Source organism: Agelaius tricolor, unplaced genomic scaffold, assembly GCF_023055355.1.
Source record: "Agelaius tricolor isolate 1412-34295 unplaced genomic scaffold, bAgeTri1.0.p SCAF_36, whole genome shotgun sequence".
Classification (NCBI taxonomy): domain Eukaryota; kingdom Metazoa; phylum Chordata; class Aves; order Passeriformes; family Icteridae; genus Agelaius; species Agelaius tricolor.
In genome coordinates this window covers 3,126,789-3,143,537 of record NW_027269296.1, presented here as the reverse complement: position 1 = coordinate 3,143,537, position 16,749 = coordinate 3,126,789, and the positions used below count along the sequence as shown (strand labels likewise).

The following is a 16,749-nucleotide window of genomic DNA, read 5'->3' as shown; positions in this document are numbered from 1 at the left end:
GCTGAGGCTGCTGCTCCCATCCCTCGTCCTCTGTGCGAGTTCCTGGTGCTGCCCGCGAAGCGCCGCAGTTGAGCCACAAACACGGCAAATTTCTGGTTCCCATGTTGTGGGTTTGGCCCAGCACCCATTTGGGACGCTCAGCACCCACTCAGGAGGATCAGCACCCATTTGAGAGGTTCAGTACCCACTCGGGAGGCTCAGCACCCTTCCCTGCCCCCAGGGAAGGCAGGGCTTGGCAGTGGCAGCTTGGGCTTCCCACAGGGTCCCAAGTGAGAGGAGCCCCTGCTCACCTGAGGGATGTGACAGCAATGCTGGGCTCAGTGGGCTTGCAGGTCTCATCTGCCTTTTCCCAGCCTCTTATATTTGCTAGATATGCATAAGGGATGTGAGAGTTACCACAGAAACTCAGGGCAGCCTCTGTAAGACTCCACTGGGCACCCCTATGGCTGGTTACAGTGCAAGATGAGGGAAGAGCCTCCAGCTGTGCCAGGGGAGGTTCAGGTTGGACATCAGAAAGAATTTCTCTGTGGAACGGGCTGTCAGGCATTGGAAGGGGCTGCCCAGGGAAGTGGTGGAGTCCTGGAGGTGTCTGAGGAACAACTGGATGTGGCACTCAGTGCTCTGGGCTAGTGACAAGTGGGGATCAGTCACAGGTTGGGCTCAATGGTTTTGGAGGTCCTTTCCAACCTCAGTGATTCTGGGATTCTATTCTATAAACTGTATTTACCGTGCATCTCCCAGCTCTGCTGTGTCAGGAGGGGCAACGTGTTCAGGATACCTGCCCCACAAAAAGGCAGATTCAAGGGAGTCCTGTTCCCATGGGGATCATTCCCAGACTCCCAGCTGGTCCTGGTGAGGGGTGTGTGTACCCAATGTCACTGTTGCTTTGTCTGCAGGAGCCGTGGGAGCAGGATGCTGCCGGACGTCGTGGCGCTGCCGGTGATGCTGGGCACGCTGGTGATGGTGATGGGCCCCGGCTCGGCGGTGGGAGGCGGCGTGGGGGGCTACGCTCAAGTCAAGTACATGCAGCCCATGGTGAAGGGACCCCTGGGACCCCCGTTCCGTGAAGGCAAAGGGCAGTACCTGGGTAAGGGATGCACTCTGTGGCACTGTGTAAGGACACGGGGCAGTGGGAAGGGGATGTGGCACCTCACAGCCACGGGGCACTTGTCACCCTCCACCCTTCAGGCTCCTGGAAGCTGCCTGGCACAGCCAAGGGTGCTGCTGTCCAAAACACTTGGCCAAGCATGGCCGGATCATTTGGGTCTTTAACCCAGTGGCAGGGTGGACACAGCTCAGCAGGGAAGTGAAGCCCTTTGCTGGGGCTGGGAGGGCACCTTGGTCTGGGAGCCAGGGGACACAGGGGACCCTCCAGCCTCTGGCTCCTGCCCTCCTGCCCATCCCCAGCAGCAGGAGGCACAGAAGCCCCAGCACTCGCTGTCTCTGCCTTTCCCTGCTGTTAAACCTGAGCTGTTCTGGCAAGGCTTTTTCCACTCCTCCACCTATTCCGTTTCCCTGTCTGCATTTTGCACCAGCTGGGAAAGGAAAGAGTGCCAAGGCTGGAGCTGAGACCCAGCCTGGCAAGGGAAGAGCAGAAGAGAGACATTTCCTCTCTCAGAGAGCAGCAACCAGAAACTCCAGACGTGTTGAATCACTCCCCACTGAGTGATGTGCACCCAGAGGGGCAGAGGCACCAGGGTCATTGCTCTGCACAGCTGGGGCTCCAGCACCCCCAGCCTTCCATAATCCTCTGTCCCCAGCTGCCCTTCCTGCACCCAGCCCAGTGCTAGCACCCCCACGGGATGGGGCCCTGCTGGGCTCAGGTATCCAGGCCTGCCAGGTCAGTGCTTGGCCCTTGGGGAGAGCCACTGGAGCCTCCCTAGGGGTTGTCATGGACCTGGACCCTCCCAGGAGCTGAAGTCTTGGCTCTGGGAGGAGAAACCAGAGAAGGCTGGGCCACCGGTGGCTGATTTACTGGAGGGCTGAATGGCTTATCAGGAGTTCAGCCCAGCACATGTGTCAGAAAACACACAGCAAAACCTGGAGCTGAAATGTGCTACAAGGCCCCCCTCCTTGCCCCCTTCCCAGCTGTTGTAAAGCTGCTCCCTGAATCCCAGCCAGAGCCAAAACCTTCCAGCGTAGCACAGGAACACTTCAGCTGCTGGTGGGACTGGATTCAAATCTCTCCCTGCTGTTCTCCCTTCTTTTTTTCCCTTCTTCCTATGCACGGGAGTGACTTGCATTGCCTCTGAGCAACGCTGCCTATGGTGGGGAGAGCAGAGTGCGCCAGGCTGGGGCAAGGAGAGGTATGGACAAGCTCTGCCAGGTTAGACCAGGCAGAGGGGACGCTGAGGCAGGACCGAGCACAGAAGTCCCTTGGACATTACTCCTCTAAAACCCTTGGGAAGGAGAGGACAGGTGGGGGACAGGAGAGAGGGACGCAGGGACAGCTGCAGCCCGAGCCACCGGCTGTGGGGCCGCACAGAGGCAGCTGGGGAAGCCGGTGCCTCCTGGATCCCACCGAGCTCCCATCTCTGCTTAACCTCTAATTTGGCAAGGAAAATCCCTGCTGGCCTTCTGCCCTGCTTGGGGAGCTCAGCTGACTGGCCGCGACGGCGCAGGGCTGTGCCGTGCCCCTGCGGGTTACCCCGGCCCGGGGGGAGCTCTGCAGGGCCCCCCCAGCCTGGCCCCGGGGCTGGGGGGTTCCCTCCTGCCTCCAGGTGCCATCTGGTGAGTGACAGGTTTCTTCAGGGTGCCAGACACCTTTTCTCACCCAAAAATAGCTGCCCCAGAGCACAGAGGGAGCTCAGGGGAGGAGATGCTGCTAAATGCTGAAACGCTCAGAACATTGAAGCAGAGATTTGCACATTGGGGGTTTATTTTGGCTTAATTTCAACCATGTCGATGGCCCTGCAGCCAGGTAAACCCACGAACGAGTGCTGTGCTGGGGCACCCACTGCTGGAAGACAGCATGAGAGGTGCTAAAACACTGATCCCACACAACATCCCTGTGAGCCTGTGAAACTCTCTCACGAGACAGAGCTTGGCAGCAGCTCTGGAACAAGCTCGGCCGGGCTCCGCCACAGAGCAGCCAACCTCTCCTTCCTGCAGTGTCATCTGGCCGTGCTGGCCAGACCCACTGCTGGCTGCTCATGGCTGGGAACCACTTCCCATCCTGCTGGATTGTTCCTCTGCTGGCCAGGCTGTGCTGTTGGTTCCCCTCTCCAGGCAGGACGGGTCCTTAACGGGATGAACACAGCTCCAGAGGGGCTGCAGCAGCCACCTGGCCACGTCCATGCTCCTCAGGAGCTGGGATGTTCTGTGGTGGGAGCTCCCAGGGGTCATTCCTGCCCTGTCCCCCTCCTGCTGCCCCAGCTGGCTGTTAGCATTCACAGCAGCTCAGTTCATGCATTGAGGGGAGCACAGAACCCCTCGCTGGTGCTGTGAAGTGCAGAGCTCCGAGACATGTGTCTGTGGTAAGACATGGGCTTTTGAAATCGGACACCAGTGGGGCTGCAGTGTCCCAGTTTCTCTGCACTGACGGCCCCGGTTTGGTTTTCCCGTCTGCTTTTTTGGCCGCCTGCAAGCTGGCAGCTCCCGCCTGGCGTTTCTCTCCACTGCCTTGTGTGAGAGAGTGTGTGTGTGCTTTTTCCTTCCTTCGTGGGCTCAGCTGTAGATCCTTGTTCTGATTCCATGCAAAATGACCTAGAAAACGAATTCATTTCAAACCATTGCAGGAAAATAAAAAATTAAAAAGAAAAAGTAGGGGGAGAAAACACATTGAAATAATTTACTGGAGAATTTTTTTCCAGAATTCAAACCCCAGAAATAGTGCAGCACTGCACAGCTCCCTTGCCCTCTTTTCCACACCGTTTTCCTGGGTGAGGAGCAGAAGTTTGCAGAAATCCAGTGGCAATGTCATGACAGACAAGTATTTCCTTCATCAAGAGAGCCAAGTGACCACAGCTACAGCTGGGGACGTGGGCCAGGCTTTGATTTATAGATAAGCTCTAAAAGTGTTTCTATTACCCAAGGAAAACACAGCAGCACCAGGCTGGGAAGGGCCAGAGCTAATTGCTGTGTTCAGGGCAGGCAAAGCCACCTCTGATGCTCCGGGAGCTGTGCCTGCTGCTGCCACAGTTATTCTTTTCACGTGTCTCAAATCTCCCATAAGCTTTTCCCGTTGACTGAGGAAATCTCCGTGCTGGCAGATCCCAGCACCACGTGTGTCCGTGCTCCCAAAGCCCAGCTTGGCTCACCGAGGGGGCCAGACTGGCAGACCTTGTATCCTGCTCCCACCCCAGGCAGGATCCATCCCTATCCCAGGAACTTGTCCATATAGATCTCTTCCCAACTGGAATGATCTCCCTCGGGCAGATTTGATTTAAATTCACCCAAAATGTCATAGCCCTTTCCTCTGCCTTTTGCATTTCTCACCATCATCACGTGTACATGTGACTGTCGAGTATTTCCTTCATTTCAAACTGCCCAAAAAAAGAGTTTGTCAGATTTATTCTTTCTCACCCTTTCCTGGTGTCACGTGGGAGGTGACACCCTGCCTGGGCCAGCCTCGAGGAGTTATTTATGCTCACGTCTGTGCTTTCCATGCTGAGCTGTGGTGGGCATGTCATCTGCCTCTCCTTGCCTTTGGAGTCTCTCAGCCCATTAGTTTCTTTCTTATATCCGTTTGCAAAAGACCTCAATAAATTCTTGAAATGTCAAGTGGTTGCGGCCTATTCCCAGCTGGGCTGACTCATTTGGACGGAGCTGAGGCTGCATTTCCCTCCCAGCTCTTGGCTTCTGCTCCATCCCCAGAGCTTTTTTGCTTTTTGGTTTTTCTCTGCCTTGCTGGACTCGGGAGCTGTGCCAGCAAGCACTGTAGGCATGGCCTAACCCATACATCCATCACCTCCTCAGGCTCTGGAGTACATGTCCAAGAGTTTTCTTTTTAATCCAAAAGGATTAAAGGTCTCCCAAGGCCCTGGACTTGCAGGACGGGGTGAGGGATTATCCCCAGTCTTGGCTCGCTCTGTCGCCATCCTCTCAGCTGAACCCAGGCAGGAACAACTGAATCCCACGGTGCTTTCGAGGCCGCTGGGAAGCAAGGCAGCAGGAGGTTTGAATCCAGCTCCAAAACCACCCTGCAGTAACTCATCACAAAATAGCCCTGCCAGAGCTGACACAAGCACTGGCACCTTCCATGGTGGCACCTGACATCATGGAGGGATGTGAAGCTGGAATGAGAGAACTCTGGGCTTTGGCCTCCCCTCAGGACAGCCCTGCTGATGATGTGGGGGCCCAGGAAGCTGCTGTGGCCATGTTTCAGTGGAAGGGTCCCCGTTCAAGCCCAGCCCAGGCCACTCAGAGACCCCGGTTCCAACATCCCAAGGACACTCCTTGCCCAGGCCAGCTCTAGTGACACTCTGTGTCTCCTCTCTCCACAGACATGCCGCCTCTGCTGCCCATGGACCTCAAAGGCGAGCCAGGACCGCCAGGGAAGCCTGGCCCTCGTGGACCTCCCGGGCCCCCCGGCTACCCAGGAAAACCGGGCACTGGGAAGCCGGGAATGCACGGCCAGCCTGGGCCTGCTGGGCCGCCGGGCTTCTCGGGCATTGGGAAACCGGGCATCCCAGGACTCCCCGGGAAGGCGGGTATGAAAGGGATGCCCGGAGCCAAGGGCGAGCCCGGCATGCGTGGGGAGCAAGGGCCGAGGGGACTGCCCGGCCCGCCGGGGCTGCCCGGGCCAGCCGGCCTCTCTGTCAATGGGAAGCCGGGTCCCCAGGGCGGCCCTGGCCTGCCCGGGTTTCGGGGAGAGCCTGGCCCGAAAGGAGAGCCAGGTCCCCGCGGAGAACGAGGGATGAAAGGTGAAAACGGCGTGGGGAAGCCAGGCTTACCGGGGCCCCGGGGCAACGGGGGCCCTCCCGGCCCTGCGGGGCCCCCTGGGCCCGCCGGCATTGGGAAGCCTGGCCTCGATGGGCTGCCGGGAGCGCCCGGGGACAAGGGCGACATGGGTCCCCCGGGCGGGCCGGGTGTCACCGGGGAGCCCGGCCCTGTGGGGCCGCGGGGACCCCCGGGGATCGATGGGATCGGTGTCCCAGGCGTCGCGGGGGTGCCAGGGATACAGGGCCCCATGGGACCGAAGGGAGAGCCCGGGATCCGCGGCCTCCCTGGCCTGCCAGGCCCCACGGGCTATGGGAAGCCGGGCATGCCCGGCCTGAAAGGAGACCGCGGGCAGCCCGGGGCACAGGGAGCCATCGGCGATAAGGGGGAGCCCGGCGTTGATGGCGAGCCGGGCGAGCCAGGCCCTGCCGGCATCATCGGCCCGCCGGGCCCGCCGGGGTCCATGGGGCTGCCGGGCAAGCACGGGCTGCCCGGCCCCAAGGGGGACGTGGGGCCGAGCGGGCCCCCGGGAATGCCGGGGATACGCGGCGACCAGGGCCCGAACGGCTTCGCGGGGAAGCCGGGGGTGCCGGGAGAAAGGGGCCTGCCCGGGTCACTGGGACCTCCCGGCCCAACGGGCCCCAAAGGTGAACCGGGGTTCATCGGCCTTCCGGGGGTGCCTGGATTAACGGGCGGCCCCGGGCCCAAAGGGGACGGTGGGATCCCAGGGCAGCCGGGGCTGAGGGGCCCCTCCGGCATCCCGGGATTGCAAGGACCTGCTGGCCCCATGGGGCCTCAGGGGCTACCAGGCCTGAAAGGGGAGCCTGGGCTCCCTGGCATTCCCGGCGAGGGGAAGACCGGCGAGCCTGGCCTGGCCGGACCCATTGGCCCACCCGGAATGCCAGGAACACCGGGGTTGAACGGGCCACCAGGGCCACCGGGGCCACCTGGGCCACCAGGAGCGCCAGGAGTGCTGGACGAGACGGGCATCGCGGGGCTGCACCTGCCGGACGGTGGCGTGGAGGGGGCTGTGCTGGGCAACGGGAAGCCGGGCAAGCCACAGTACGGCCGAGGAGAGCTCGCTGCCCGCATCGCGCCGGCCTTCACTGCCATCCTCACCTCCCCCTTCCCCGCATCCGGCATGCCCGTCAAGTTTGACCGGACCTTGTACAACGGGCACAACGGCTACAACCCGGTCACCGGGATCTTCACCTGCCCCGTATCCGGAATCTACTACTTTGCCTACCACGTGCACGTCAAAGGGACCAACGTTTGGGTGGCTCTGTATAAGAACAACGTGCCGGCCACCTACACCTACGATGAGTACAAAAAGGGGTACCTGGACCAGGCCTCGGGCAGTGCCGTGCTTGAACTCAAGGAGAACGACCAGGTCTGGGTACAGATGCCCTCGGACCAGGCCAATGGGCTGTACTCCACGGAATACATCCACTCCTCCTTCTCCGGGTTCCTGCTCTGCCCCACATAACAGCTGTTGGGCACGTTTCCTTTTCACCCACTTTAGCCATAAACTTCTTTTTTTTTTTGATAAAAAAGTGTTTTAAAATTAATACAAAAAAGAAAAATCACTGGGAAGAACGCGCAAGACATTGTCATGGGACCTTGCTTCACACTGTTTGATCCATGAGTCAAGAGGGTAATCGGGAAGGAGACATCTATCCATCTATCTTTCTTTTTTTGGGGGAGGGAGAAGGGAGGGAGGGGAGTGACTTCTTCAACAAAGCATATTTGGAATAAGTACCCCAGTGACTGGACATCAAACACAGGAACACACTTGGGATGGCAAGGATCTGGCCATCCAGAGAGGAAGACCAGACCCCCATGGTCTGTATCAAGTGCCCTCATTTCCCATTTGGAATGCTAGATAAATAAATCCAGCTGTGTCATGGCTAATGTGTTGGTAACCAACGCAGGGTCCCAGGCACTTACACAAACCCATAGAGCAGCAGGGATCCACGCTGGATTGAGAAATTTCCTTCCAAACCATCAGATGCCCAAGTTCCAGGCTTGCTGACGCCTGTTTTTCCAGACTGTGCTTTGGGGCAGTCTCTCCGATTCACTCCAGATTCAGTGTGGTTGGATTTATAATCCTAAAGAGTGGAACACTTTGCATAAGCACCTTCTTCTAAGAAGTAAATATTATTTTTAACCCTCCCCCCCAGCACCTTTAGGAATAAAATCATCCAGGCACTGGTACCTGGGAGGATGCCATGACCGGTTCCAAAGGCAGTGAGGGAAGCTGGGACCCCGTGATGAACAACGATCTGCTCTCTCCTTTCACCTGCTGGGAAGTCCAAGGGCTGGTCCTGTCCCGTCTGTCTCTGCAGCCCAAAGACTTGCTTGGCCTCAGGAGCATCTCTGCCCACACAAGGATGGCAGTGCAAGCCTAGCTCACGGTGCTGCCAGCTGGTGTGACATAAGGAAGTGCCACTGATGGACAACTTGCTTTTCCTGTCTCACTATTTTGGGATGTGTGAACTCTTGCATTGGTGTCCCCCCTTCCTCTGGGGATCTTGGAATTAAGAAAAAACAGTGCTGGTTCTAACTTTCCACACAGTGATTTCACCACGGTGCTATGACCCATTGAAGAACATCACTTACAAGTGTAGTGCAATACCTGTGACAGGGCACCAGCCCAGGGGCCACTCTGTGACTTAGGTTAAAGAAATCAACATTTGCCTGTTGTTACCACTTTGTCTCTCTAATGCTTGGAGCATTTCTGACCTGAGCATGAGCTGCAGGGCTCTGGGCCAGGCATGATGGCACTGCCCCACACAGATCCTGTGGCTTTGCAGGTTTTCTCACAGTAGAACAGTCACTGCCACTTCCAGGACAGGGATGCTGCTCATCCCAGGCCAGGAGCATGCTGCTGAAGTCAATCCATGTGCATATCCCACTGCATGTCCTTCTGCAAAGGCACATCCCTGAGAAACAGCAACAATTTGGTCACCAGCTCTGACCTTTGCATTTTCCCAAAGCCTGTTTGATGGCCAAAGAAACGTAGCAAGACTGGGACTGGGCTTGTTTTCCAGATGGACTCGATGAGATATTTAAACAACTTTTCTTTTCCTATTTCTGTTTTGCTTGTTTGTTTTCTCCTCAAGCCTGTCCTGTGTTTCTGCCTCTTGCCATTCAGGCCTTTCTTTTAAAAACTCACCTACCCTGAAATTAAGAAACACAAGAAGGAAATTTGCAGTTGGAAGGCCAGTGCTGTGGGCACTGCCTGTTGGGGCTGTGTGTCCCCTCCCTGGGATCTTTTCCCTGTGAATTTCTCTCCTTAAAGCTGCAAGTTTCATGCAGAGATGAACCTCCAAGCTGGAAGCTGTCTGATCCCACTGGACGTTTTTAACTCCTGAGGGCATGGTCAGGACCATTTGGGTTGTGATCCCAACAGGTTATATCCCAGCAGGAACAGTCCCTTAAATAAAAAGTGGAAGCTCAGATGATTTTTCCAGACCCAGGTTTGGTAGGAGAGGATGCTGGGAGGGGATTTGGCTCCTTTTCTCTGGAGAATAGAGGGATTTGAGCTGGTCCAGCCTCGTGCAGGGCCAGGAGCTGCCACGCCTGGTGGGAGCTTCATCCTGCTCCTCAAAGCAACTTATTTATACTGTGCCTAATCTACAGCCCATCTCTTCTTGTTCTGTTCTGCTTCATTCCAAACTTCTCGTTCGAGCTGGCAAAAAGCAATGACCAAACTCCTCACCGTAGCCACCCCCAGATTAAGTTTGTGCTGTAGATACAGTTTTGTAATTCCACTTTCCTATCACGTGCAGAGCAAACCCATAATCACCCCTAGCAGCTATTTAACCTCTTACATTTACACACTAATGGAAAGCAAAGATATTACACGCACATAGTTAGGCTAAAAAAAAAAAAAACGATGCACAGGATGAGGGAGGCTGTTCACTCTCCAGAAGGATTTTTTTTTTCTGGAATATTGAGTACATATTAGCCAGCAGAAAGGATTATTTTCTGTCGTGTGTGTGAGCGCGTGGGATTTTGGTTTCAATCACAAGAATAAAAAAGGTTGGGTTGGATGAGGTATGTCTATTTTTAATGCTGAAAACTGCATTACAATGTGCATTTTTATATACAAATTCTTACTATTTTTTTTTAAATTTGCCTCTAGTATCTTCATTTCTAACCTAGTATATAGAGGTTTTTAGTTTTGTAAATACTTACTACATGCACTGTCCTAGTAAAAGTTGGTTTAAAATGCACTCTTTGTGACCCAAAACTGACCTGCTCTTCACAACTAAAACTGCAGTACTTGATTGTATTGACAAACATCAATAAAACTTATTGTATAGAGGTGGGCTCACCTGTGCTTTGTCCTGGGTCTTGCTCTGCCTCATACAGTTCTCTTACACTCTATTTCCACCTCAAATGATCTTGCTCATTCCCAGCACATTCCCTGATATCCTTATGCAAAAAGTTACTGCATGTTTCTTGTGATTAAGGAAAAGACTCCTGTCTCCAGAAATTCAGTTTTAGAAAAGGTTGAAACCCAGATCCTTCCAGCCTGGTGATGATTAATTTCAGGGATTCAAGATGAAGTCTTAGGGATTCCCTTTCCCTTCTGTGTGGTTTTTTTTCCATTATTTTTTTATTCTACATCACACACCTTGTGCACAGCCAGCCTCAATCCTGAGAGAGTCAGGAACACTCAGGACTGGTGAATCACTTGCACCTTCACAGGTTCACAGTCCAAAGAGAAGAAAATGTGTTTTCCCACCTGATCTCACCTTAAGGGGTGAAACATTTCCAGGGAAGCCTGGCTGCCACCCAGCCCATTCCAAGGAGAAGCCATCCTCCTGCTGCCATGCACGAGGCTCCCAGTGAATTCCCTGCTCTCTGCACCATCCTCACGTGCTGGATTCCAGCACCTGAACTCCTTCCACAGGCTGAGAAGGAAAAGGGGCCTTTCCAAAGGCCCTCCCTGCAATGCCCAGTGTCAACTCACCCTTGTGCCAAGAACCACTCCTGGTCCTCTTGGCACTAAGGATGCACAACTTCATGACTTGAGTGAAAACACAGGAGCACTGGCTACTTAACAAAGATAACTGAGGGATTTTACTTCTTTCCAAGGAAAGTGAAGGGTTTAGTACACATCTAAATTCAGGCTCAAAGAGCTCCAGTCTTTAAACAGGAGCTCTTTGCTTGTCAGGAGTTCCAAACATTTAAAATTATAAAGCTGCTTTAAAAGAAAAATATCTTCTTTTAAATAATTAAATGAATCTGGTTGTTCCTCTGGCAGAATAATGTGGAAAACCTGGTATTTTACAGCTCAGATCTGCAGCACAATACAAAAATATACAACAGACCAAAATTCCACACGTTCCCAGGACAAGAATCCATTTATACAAGGAAAACCCATTATAGCATCACACAAAAGACTGGCACTTGAAGGAAGCAGACAACGGGGAAAACTGGAAGGACCTGTGGCAGCCAGATTCCCACATGTGCATGCAGCCTGACACAGCCACCACGTGCTGACACCACTGGGGAGCACCACAGCCACTTCCCAGTGTCACAAGACATGCTGGAGAAATAACAAGAGTTACACTGTCACATTTAAGCTTATAAACATTTCCATGTGATGACTTTTTGTTTTCAATTATTAAAAAGCTTCCAACCCTTTCTAGATGTGCCATTCCCAAGCTGTTTTTCCCTTTTTGACCAGCTCCACTAGGAAAAGGTTTTAAATGTGAAGTTCTGGAACACAGCTGTGCTAGAATGTTCTTGGCCACCAGCACCAGCTTCTTTTCAATACTGATGTCCCCAATTAACCCACCTTTCCCTTTAATTCTGGGGCAAATTTTACCAAGTACAAAGGCTGAGACTGTGATAAATTAACTCCTGCATCCTGCTCAAGTCACTTTTGTGACTGACTGCAGCAGAACCAGGCATTCTACCCCTGTACTACTTCCACTCCCAGATCTGCACTCCACAGGAGCTGGACTCTCATGATCCTTGTGGGTCCCTTTCAATTTGGGGTATTCTGTGATTTAAACAGGAATCTCACTTGGTGCTCTGGGCATATACAGAATACATAGATTAGGAACACAGGAGCAGCCAGAGTGGCTGCAGCAGTGTGACAGCAGCTGTGCAAGGGGCACAAAGTGCAGCAGGTGCCTGTTGGATCACAGGGCCAAGGACACAGGAGGAGCAGCAATTAGTGACACCCTCTCCCAGCAGGGACAATGAGCCAGCTGGGATTGTCTGCAGGCATCAAAGGTCTCTCACAGAGCCATCAGCAATGCAAAGAAATCCCTTCTCTGGCCCTTCTCATTCTGCCTTTAAGGCAACAAATGTCCCCAGAAATCTGCACTCCATTATCCTAACTCAGCACAGGTGACACTCTGGTGACTCCTATGACATCCCTAATCTGGCCAGCTGACAATGACCTGCTGCTGTACCAGAGGTGTGAAGACTGGACAAGCCACTGACCACCAAAACACAGCCCATGGACACAGGAGCAGATGAAAACAGGGAGAAAGTCCATGGATTCAGACACCCGCCAGTAACTGCAATGACAAATGGCACAATGGTGGACAAAGCAAGCAGCAGAAATCCATGGAAAATGAGACACTTGTGTACACTCAGGGAGCTGCAGCCACTGTCCAAGTGCAGCCACTTCCCAGCTGACCCTTGACTGGAGGGGATGTCCCCTCTTCTCCAGGCTGGCTCCTGCTCCCAGCTCCCAGCTGACAGCAGCAGGCTCCCCCTTCCCAGGTGAGGCTCGCTGGCGTCGGCCGATGGCGCGGATCCACGGCTGGGTCTGACCGGGGAAGCAGAGCTGACCATCCCTTTGCCTTCAGGAAAGCCCTGGGGCTGTCCTGGAGCTCAGAGCCGCTGGCAGTAGAGTTCATAGAGGCTCTTGGCCATCCTCTGGGTCTCCTGGAAAGCCTCACAGCTCTGCTCCCAGCTCGGGGGCACCTGCTCCTCCCCGTAGTAGGCGCCGGCGATGGCCCCCGCCATGGTGGCGATGGTGTCCGTGTCCCCCCCCAGGGAGATGCAGTAGATGATGGTTCTCTGCAGGGCGTTGTAGTGCTCAGGAATGTCAGGATCAGCGTCCATGCAGCGCAGGAAGGAGTAAATGGCAGTGGGGACGGAGCGCAGCGCAGCGATGCCATTGCCTGGAACACACCCCGTCAGCACCCTCTGGCCTCCCTTCCTTTTCCCTTCCTACCGGTGACTTTTTCCATAACAGTATCATGGATTTTACCAGGAAAGGGTGCAAAAGTTTGTCCCTCAGAAACCCCCCAGTTCCCCAGTGCCACTCACATCCTGCAGAGCAATTCCCAGTTACCCCAGTATAGCCTGGCCATACACATCTACTCATTCCCACTCAACATGATCACCCAACAGCCCTTAAGAGTCTTGGAATATTAAGAAATATTATGCAAGGTAAATTTATCTTAGCAAGAATTTTTTTTCCTATCAATACACAGAGGAAATCACTGGGTTGAGACTCAGAATTCCTGACTGGTGAGCACAGGCTGCTTTTCCAGCATAGTCTGTGCCTGACAGGCTGAAGAGGAATCTAGAGGGACATACATCTACCAGGCTTGCTAAGTTAGTCTTGCTTCCAGCTTTCCTAATGCTTGTACTAAGAAAGGTACTCACCCAACTCAAACAATACATCTGCTTTGGGAACACTGCTGAGCTCCAAAAATTCCTTGATTTTCTTGAGACGCCTGGAAAATGGTAAATCCTCAAATCCCAGCCTGCAAACGGAGAGAGCAGTGAAGAGGAGAGATTGTGAAGAGCCAGAACAAACCACCAAAGCAGGGTTGGGGCTTTCCCCAAGCTACTCACGCTCGGGCATCACTGAGAGACTTGTCATCTGCCTCCACGTGCTCCATGTGGCTGATGAGCTGCTCCAGGAAGGTTTCCCTGCTGAGCCCTTCCTGCAGTGCCAGGTGCACAGCCAGGGCCTGCAGGATGGCCCCGTTGTAGCCCAGGGAGTTGGCGTGGGTCAGCTCCGCGCTCAGCTTCGCAAACTGCCACAGAAACGCCGGTGTCAGCAAAGCTTCCTGGGACGCTCCCCTGGCAGCAGGGACACCCAGAGAAGCCCAGAATGTTCCGTTACCTTCTTGACATCCTGGATGTCGGAGTAGACAAGGGGGATGCCGGCCACCCTCATGGCGCCGCCGTTCCCGTAGGAGCCCTTCCCGTTGAACTGAGCTCTCGCAGGCTCAAACACGTCGCTGCACTTGGGGCTCAGTAGCTTCTTGAAGACGTTGACCACGGCCATCCCATAGCCCCTGTTGGGTTCCTTCTTGTACTCCTCAGCAAACCTGGTGTGGGCAGGGGGGAAAACACCCCGGGGGTTTGGTCTGTTACTGGGGTTTGTGATTGGATGAAGGCTCTTGCTAAAGTGAATTAATAACACACACCTAAATCAAGGACAGTCAGGGCTCAGAGATACAGTTCTGCAGGAAACAATTCCCAAAGAACAGTGTGAAAGAAGGATGTATAAACATCACCTTCCATAACCCACTAGTTTCCCTCTCAGCTCTGCCTCAAAATAGAAGCAAACTAGAAACATTTCCGTGGGTCACAACCACAAGGAAAGTCTTTTGTTCAAGTTCAATGGAAGAGTTTTCTAAACAAAGAAATGCTTTCCCTTAAGTGGAACCAAATGCTCTCAGGGCCAGGGATTCAACAGGGAAACGGATCATAAACAGAGTCAAGCTGAGCTCACTCCTATTCCCTCACTAAATTAAGGACAGTGCAAACATAAATAGCAACAAATAAACATGAAACAAAATGTTTCTGGAGTCTCCAAGCATTCTTCTCCCCAAAGGTGAACACACACAAGGCTGACACACAGCAGTGCTGCCCTGTCAAGGCAGCTTCAGACTCCACACTGCAGCTGATCCTGCTGCATGGTCCAAGATATGGCAAAGCAAAAGGATTAACAAACTAAAGGATTAACCACCTATTTCCTAACTTTTTCCCCTCCAAAAATTAGTAATTAGCATTAGTCTGCCTCGGCCCCTGTCCCCCCTTCCACAGACAGTCACAGTGATGGTTACCCCTTCAGGAAGCCTCATGCTCACCTCTTGGCCATGTCAACCTCATCAAACTCCTGCTTGGCCAGCAGTGACTGCACCACCGACCTGCTCATGGCCGTGTCGTCCGTGTAGGGCAGCGACTCTGCAACGGGAGGGCAAAGAGTCACACCAGCAGCCAGGGACAAACTGCTCCTGCCCTCTGCCAGCACCACCCTCATCTCCAGGGCCTGACTGCCACAAGTTGCCAGGGACAGCTGTGGCTTCCCATGGATCCCCAGAAGTGTCCCAGGCCAGGTTGGACAGGGCTTGGAGCAACCTGGGATAGTGAAAGGTGTCCCTGCCATGGCAGAGGGTAGCACTGGGTGATTTTTAAGGGCCTTCCAACCCAAACCTGTCTGGAATTTAAGTTCCCTGGCACTCTGAGGTTGACACTGCTGTGGTTGTCAGAGTCAGGAGACACAGCCAGGGAGCTGCATCCACAGCTATAATGACAAAGAATATACTGCAAGATTAGTAAGAGCCAGGAGAAGATGTATGACATCCAGAGGTATATATGGACAAGAGTCAGGCCAACACACAATCACAGATTTCCAGGATAGTTTAGGTTTGAAGGGACCTTAAAACCCATCCTGTTCCACTCCCTGCTGTGGGCAGGGACATCTTCCACTATCCCAGGTTGCTCCAAGCCCTGTCCAACCTGGCCTTGGACACTTCCAGGGATGGAGCAGCCACAGCTCCTCTGGGCAACCTGTGCCAGGGCCTCCCCACCCTCATGGGGAACAATTCCTTCCCAACATCCCATCTATCCCTGCTCTCTGGCAATGGGTGGCCATTCCCCGTGTCACTCCAAGGTTTGTCAATAGCATCCATCTTTCCTGCAGACTCCCCTCAGGCACTGTAAGGCTGCAATAATTTTCTACGAGTTAAATAAAAATTCTGTGCTTCTCTCACTCTTCTCCTCAAGTTTTGGTACCTCTGCTCCCTGCTGACAGCCCAGCACTGCCACACCCATTCACACTGCCACCCCAGCACACTCCACCTCAGCTCCCTGGAACAGGAGCAGCTCGGGCCGAGCAGAGCAAACCACGGGGCCTTCTGCATCAGCGGTGTCCCTAAGGAATCCCTAGGGAATCAGGAATGGGCACAGGACAGAGCAGGGCAGGGAACAGCCAAGGCAGTCACAGCAGAGATGCCCCACACCAGGTGAGGGGTAAGCACTGGGGGCACCCACGTTTCGGGGGAGCTGAGGGGTTGGGGATTCTGCAGGTTGGGCACCTCAAAGCCCAGTCCTGGGGGTGCTGAGGGAGTGGAACATAAACTGGACCCCAAAGGCCAGTCCTGGGGAGTGCTGGGGTCTAACCCGAATCTCTGGGGTGCGGAGTGCCGTGCACAGCGGGGTGTGTGAAGGGGGCACCGGGGGACATCCCCCGCTCCCCGCCGCGCTCCCCCCCACGCACCTCCACGTGCGCTCCCCGCCGCCTCCCCTCCCTCCTCAGGCGGCGCCGGTTCCAGCCCTTTGAGGAAACTCAGCAGCTCCGGCAGCTTCACGACGCTCCTGCCTTCGAAAACAGCTCCCAGGCAATCCCCTAACAACGCCCCGGCCAAGCAGCCCCGGAACCGAGCGAGGCCGGGCCGGGGACGAGCCGGGAGCCGCCCGGCGCCTGAGGCCGGACCCGCGGCCGCCATCTTGCTGCGCGCGGCGCCCTCTTCCCCCGGGCAGCCAGGGGGCAGCGTGGGCCGAAGGCGCTGCCGCGCACAGTGGCGCCCCCTGGCGGCCCGGAGGACCGAGGTGCCGACAGCACACCCGCCTGCTCCCTCAAATCCCTCC

General features: G+C 54.7%; 2 protein-coding genes across 3 annotated transcripts in view; one reads left to right on the top strand and one right to left on the bottom strand.

The window, feature by feature from the left end:
- COL8A2 (collagen type VIII alpha 2 chain) overlaps nt 1-10,209 on the top strand; it is a 30,102-nt gene extending 19,893 nt beyond the window's left edge. For both annotated transcript variants that reach the window (XM_071453118.1, XM_071453119.1), the window contains exons 2-3: nt 897-1,087; nt 5,445-10,209. In XM_071453118.1, coding sequence (XP_071309219.1) covers nt 913-1,087; nt 5,445-7,366 — 2,097 coding nt within the window. In that variant the 5' untranslated portion in view covers nt 897-912 and the 3' untranslated portion in view covers nt 7,367-10,209. The remainder of the gene's footprint in view (nt 1-896; nt 1,088-5,444) is intronic.
- Nucleotides 10,210-10,945: 736 nt separating this feature from the next.
- ADPRS (ADP-ribosylserine hydrolase) lies at nt 10,946-16,654 on the bottom strand. The gene is made up of 6 exons (XM_071453120.1): nt 16,379-16,654; nt 14,967-15,063; nt 13,994-14,201; nt 13,720-13,904; nt 13,528-13,628; nt 10,946-13,037 (listed from the first exon to the last, which is right to left on the bottom strand). Exons 1-6 carry the CDS (start codon nt 16,605-16,607, stop codon nt 12,745-12,747), a joined length of 1,113 nt encoding a protein of 370 aa, XP_071309221.1. The 5' UTR covers nt 16,608-16,654; the 3' UTR covers nt 10,946-12,744.
- Between the last annotated feature and the right edge of the window lie 95 nt (nt 16,655-16,749).

Bases quoted from the DNA above. Each gene is read 5' to 3' on its own strand.
- ADPRS (XM_071453120.1), bottom strand. From the start codon at position 16,607: ATGGCGGCCGCGGGTCCGGCCTCAGGCGCCGGGCGGCTCCCGGCTCGT. The intron at 14,202-14,966 runs GTGAGCATGAGG...TGCCCACACCAG, and splicing joins GAGGTTGACATGGCCAAGAG to GTTTGCTGAGGAGTACAAGA. The intron at 13,905-13,993 runs GTAACGGAACAT...TTTCTGTGGCAG, and splicing joins ACATCCAGGATGTCAAGAAG to TTTGCGAAGCTGAGCGCGGA.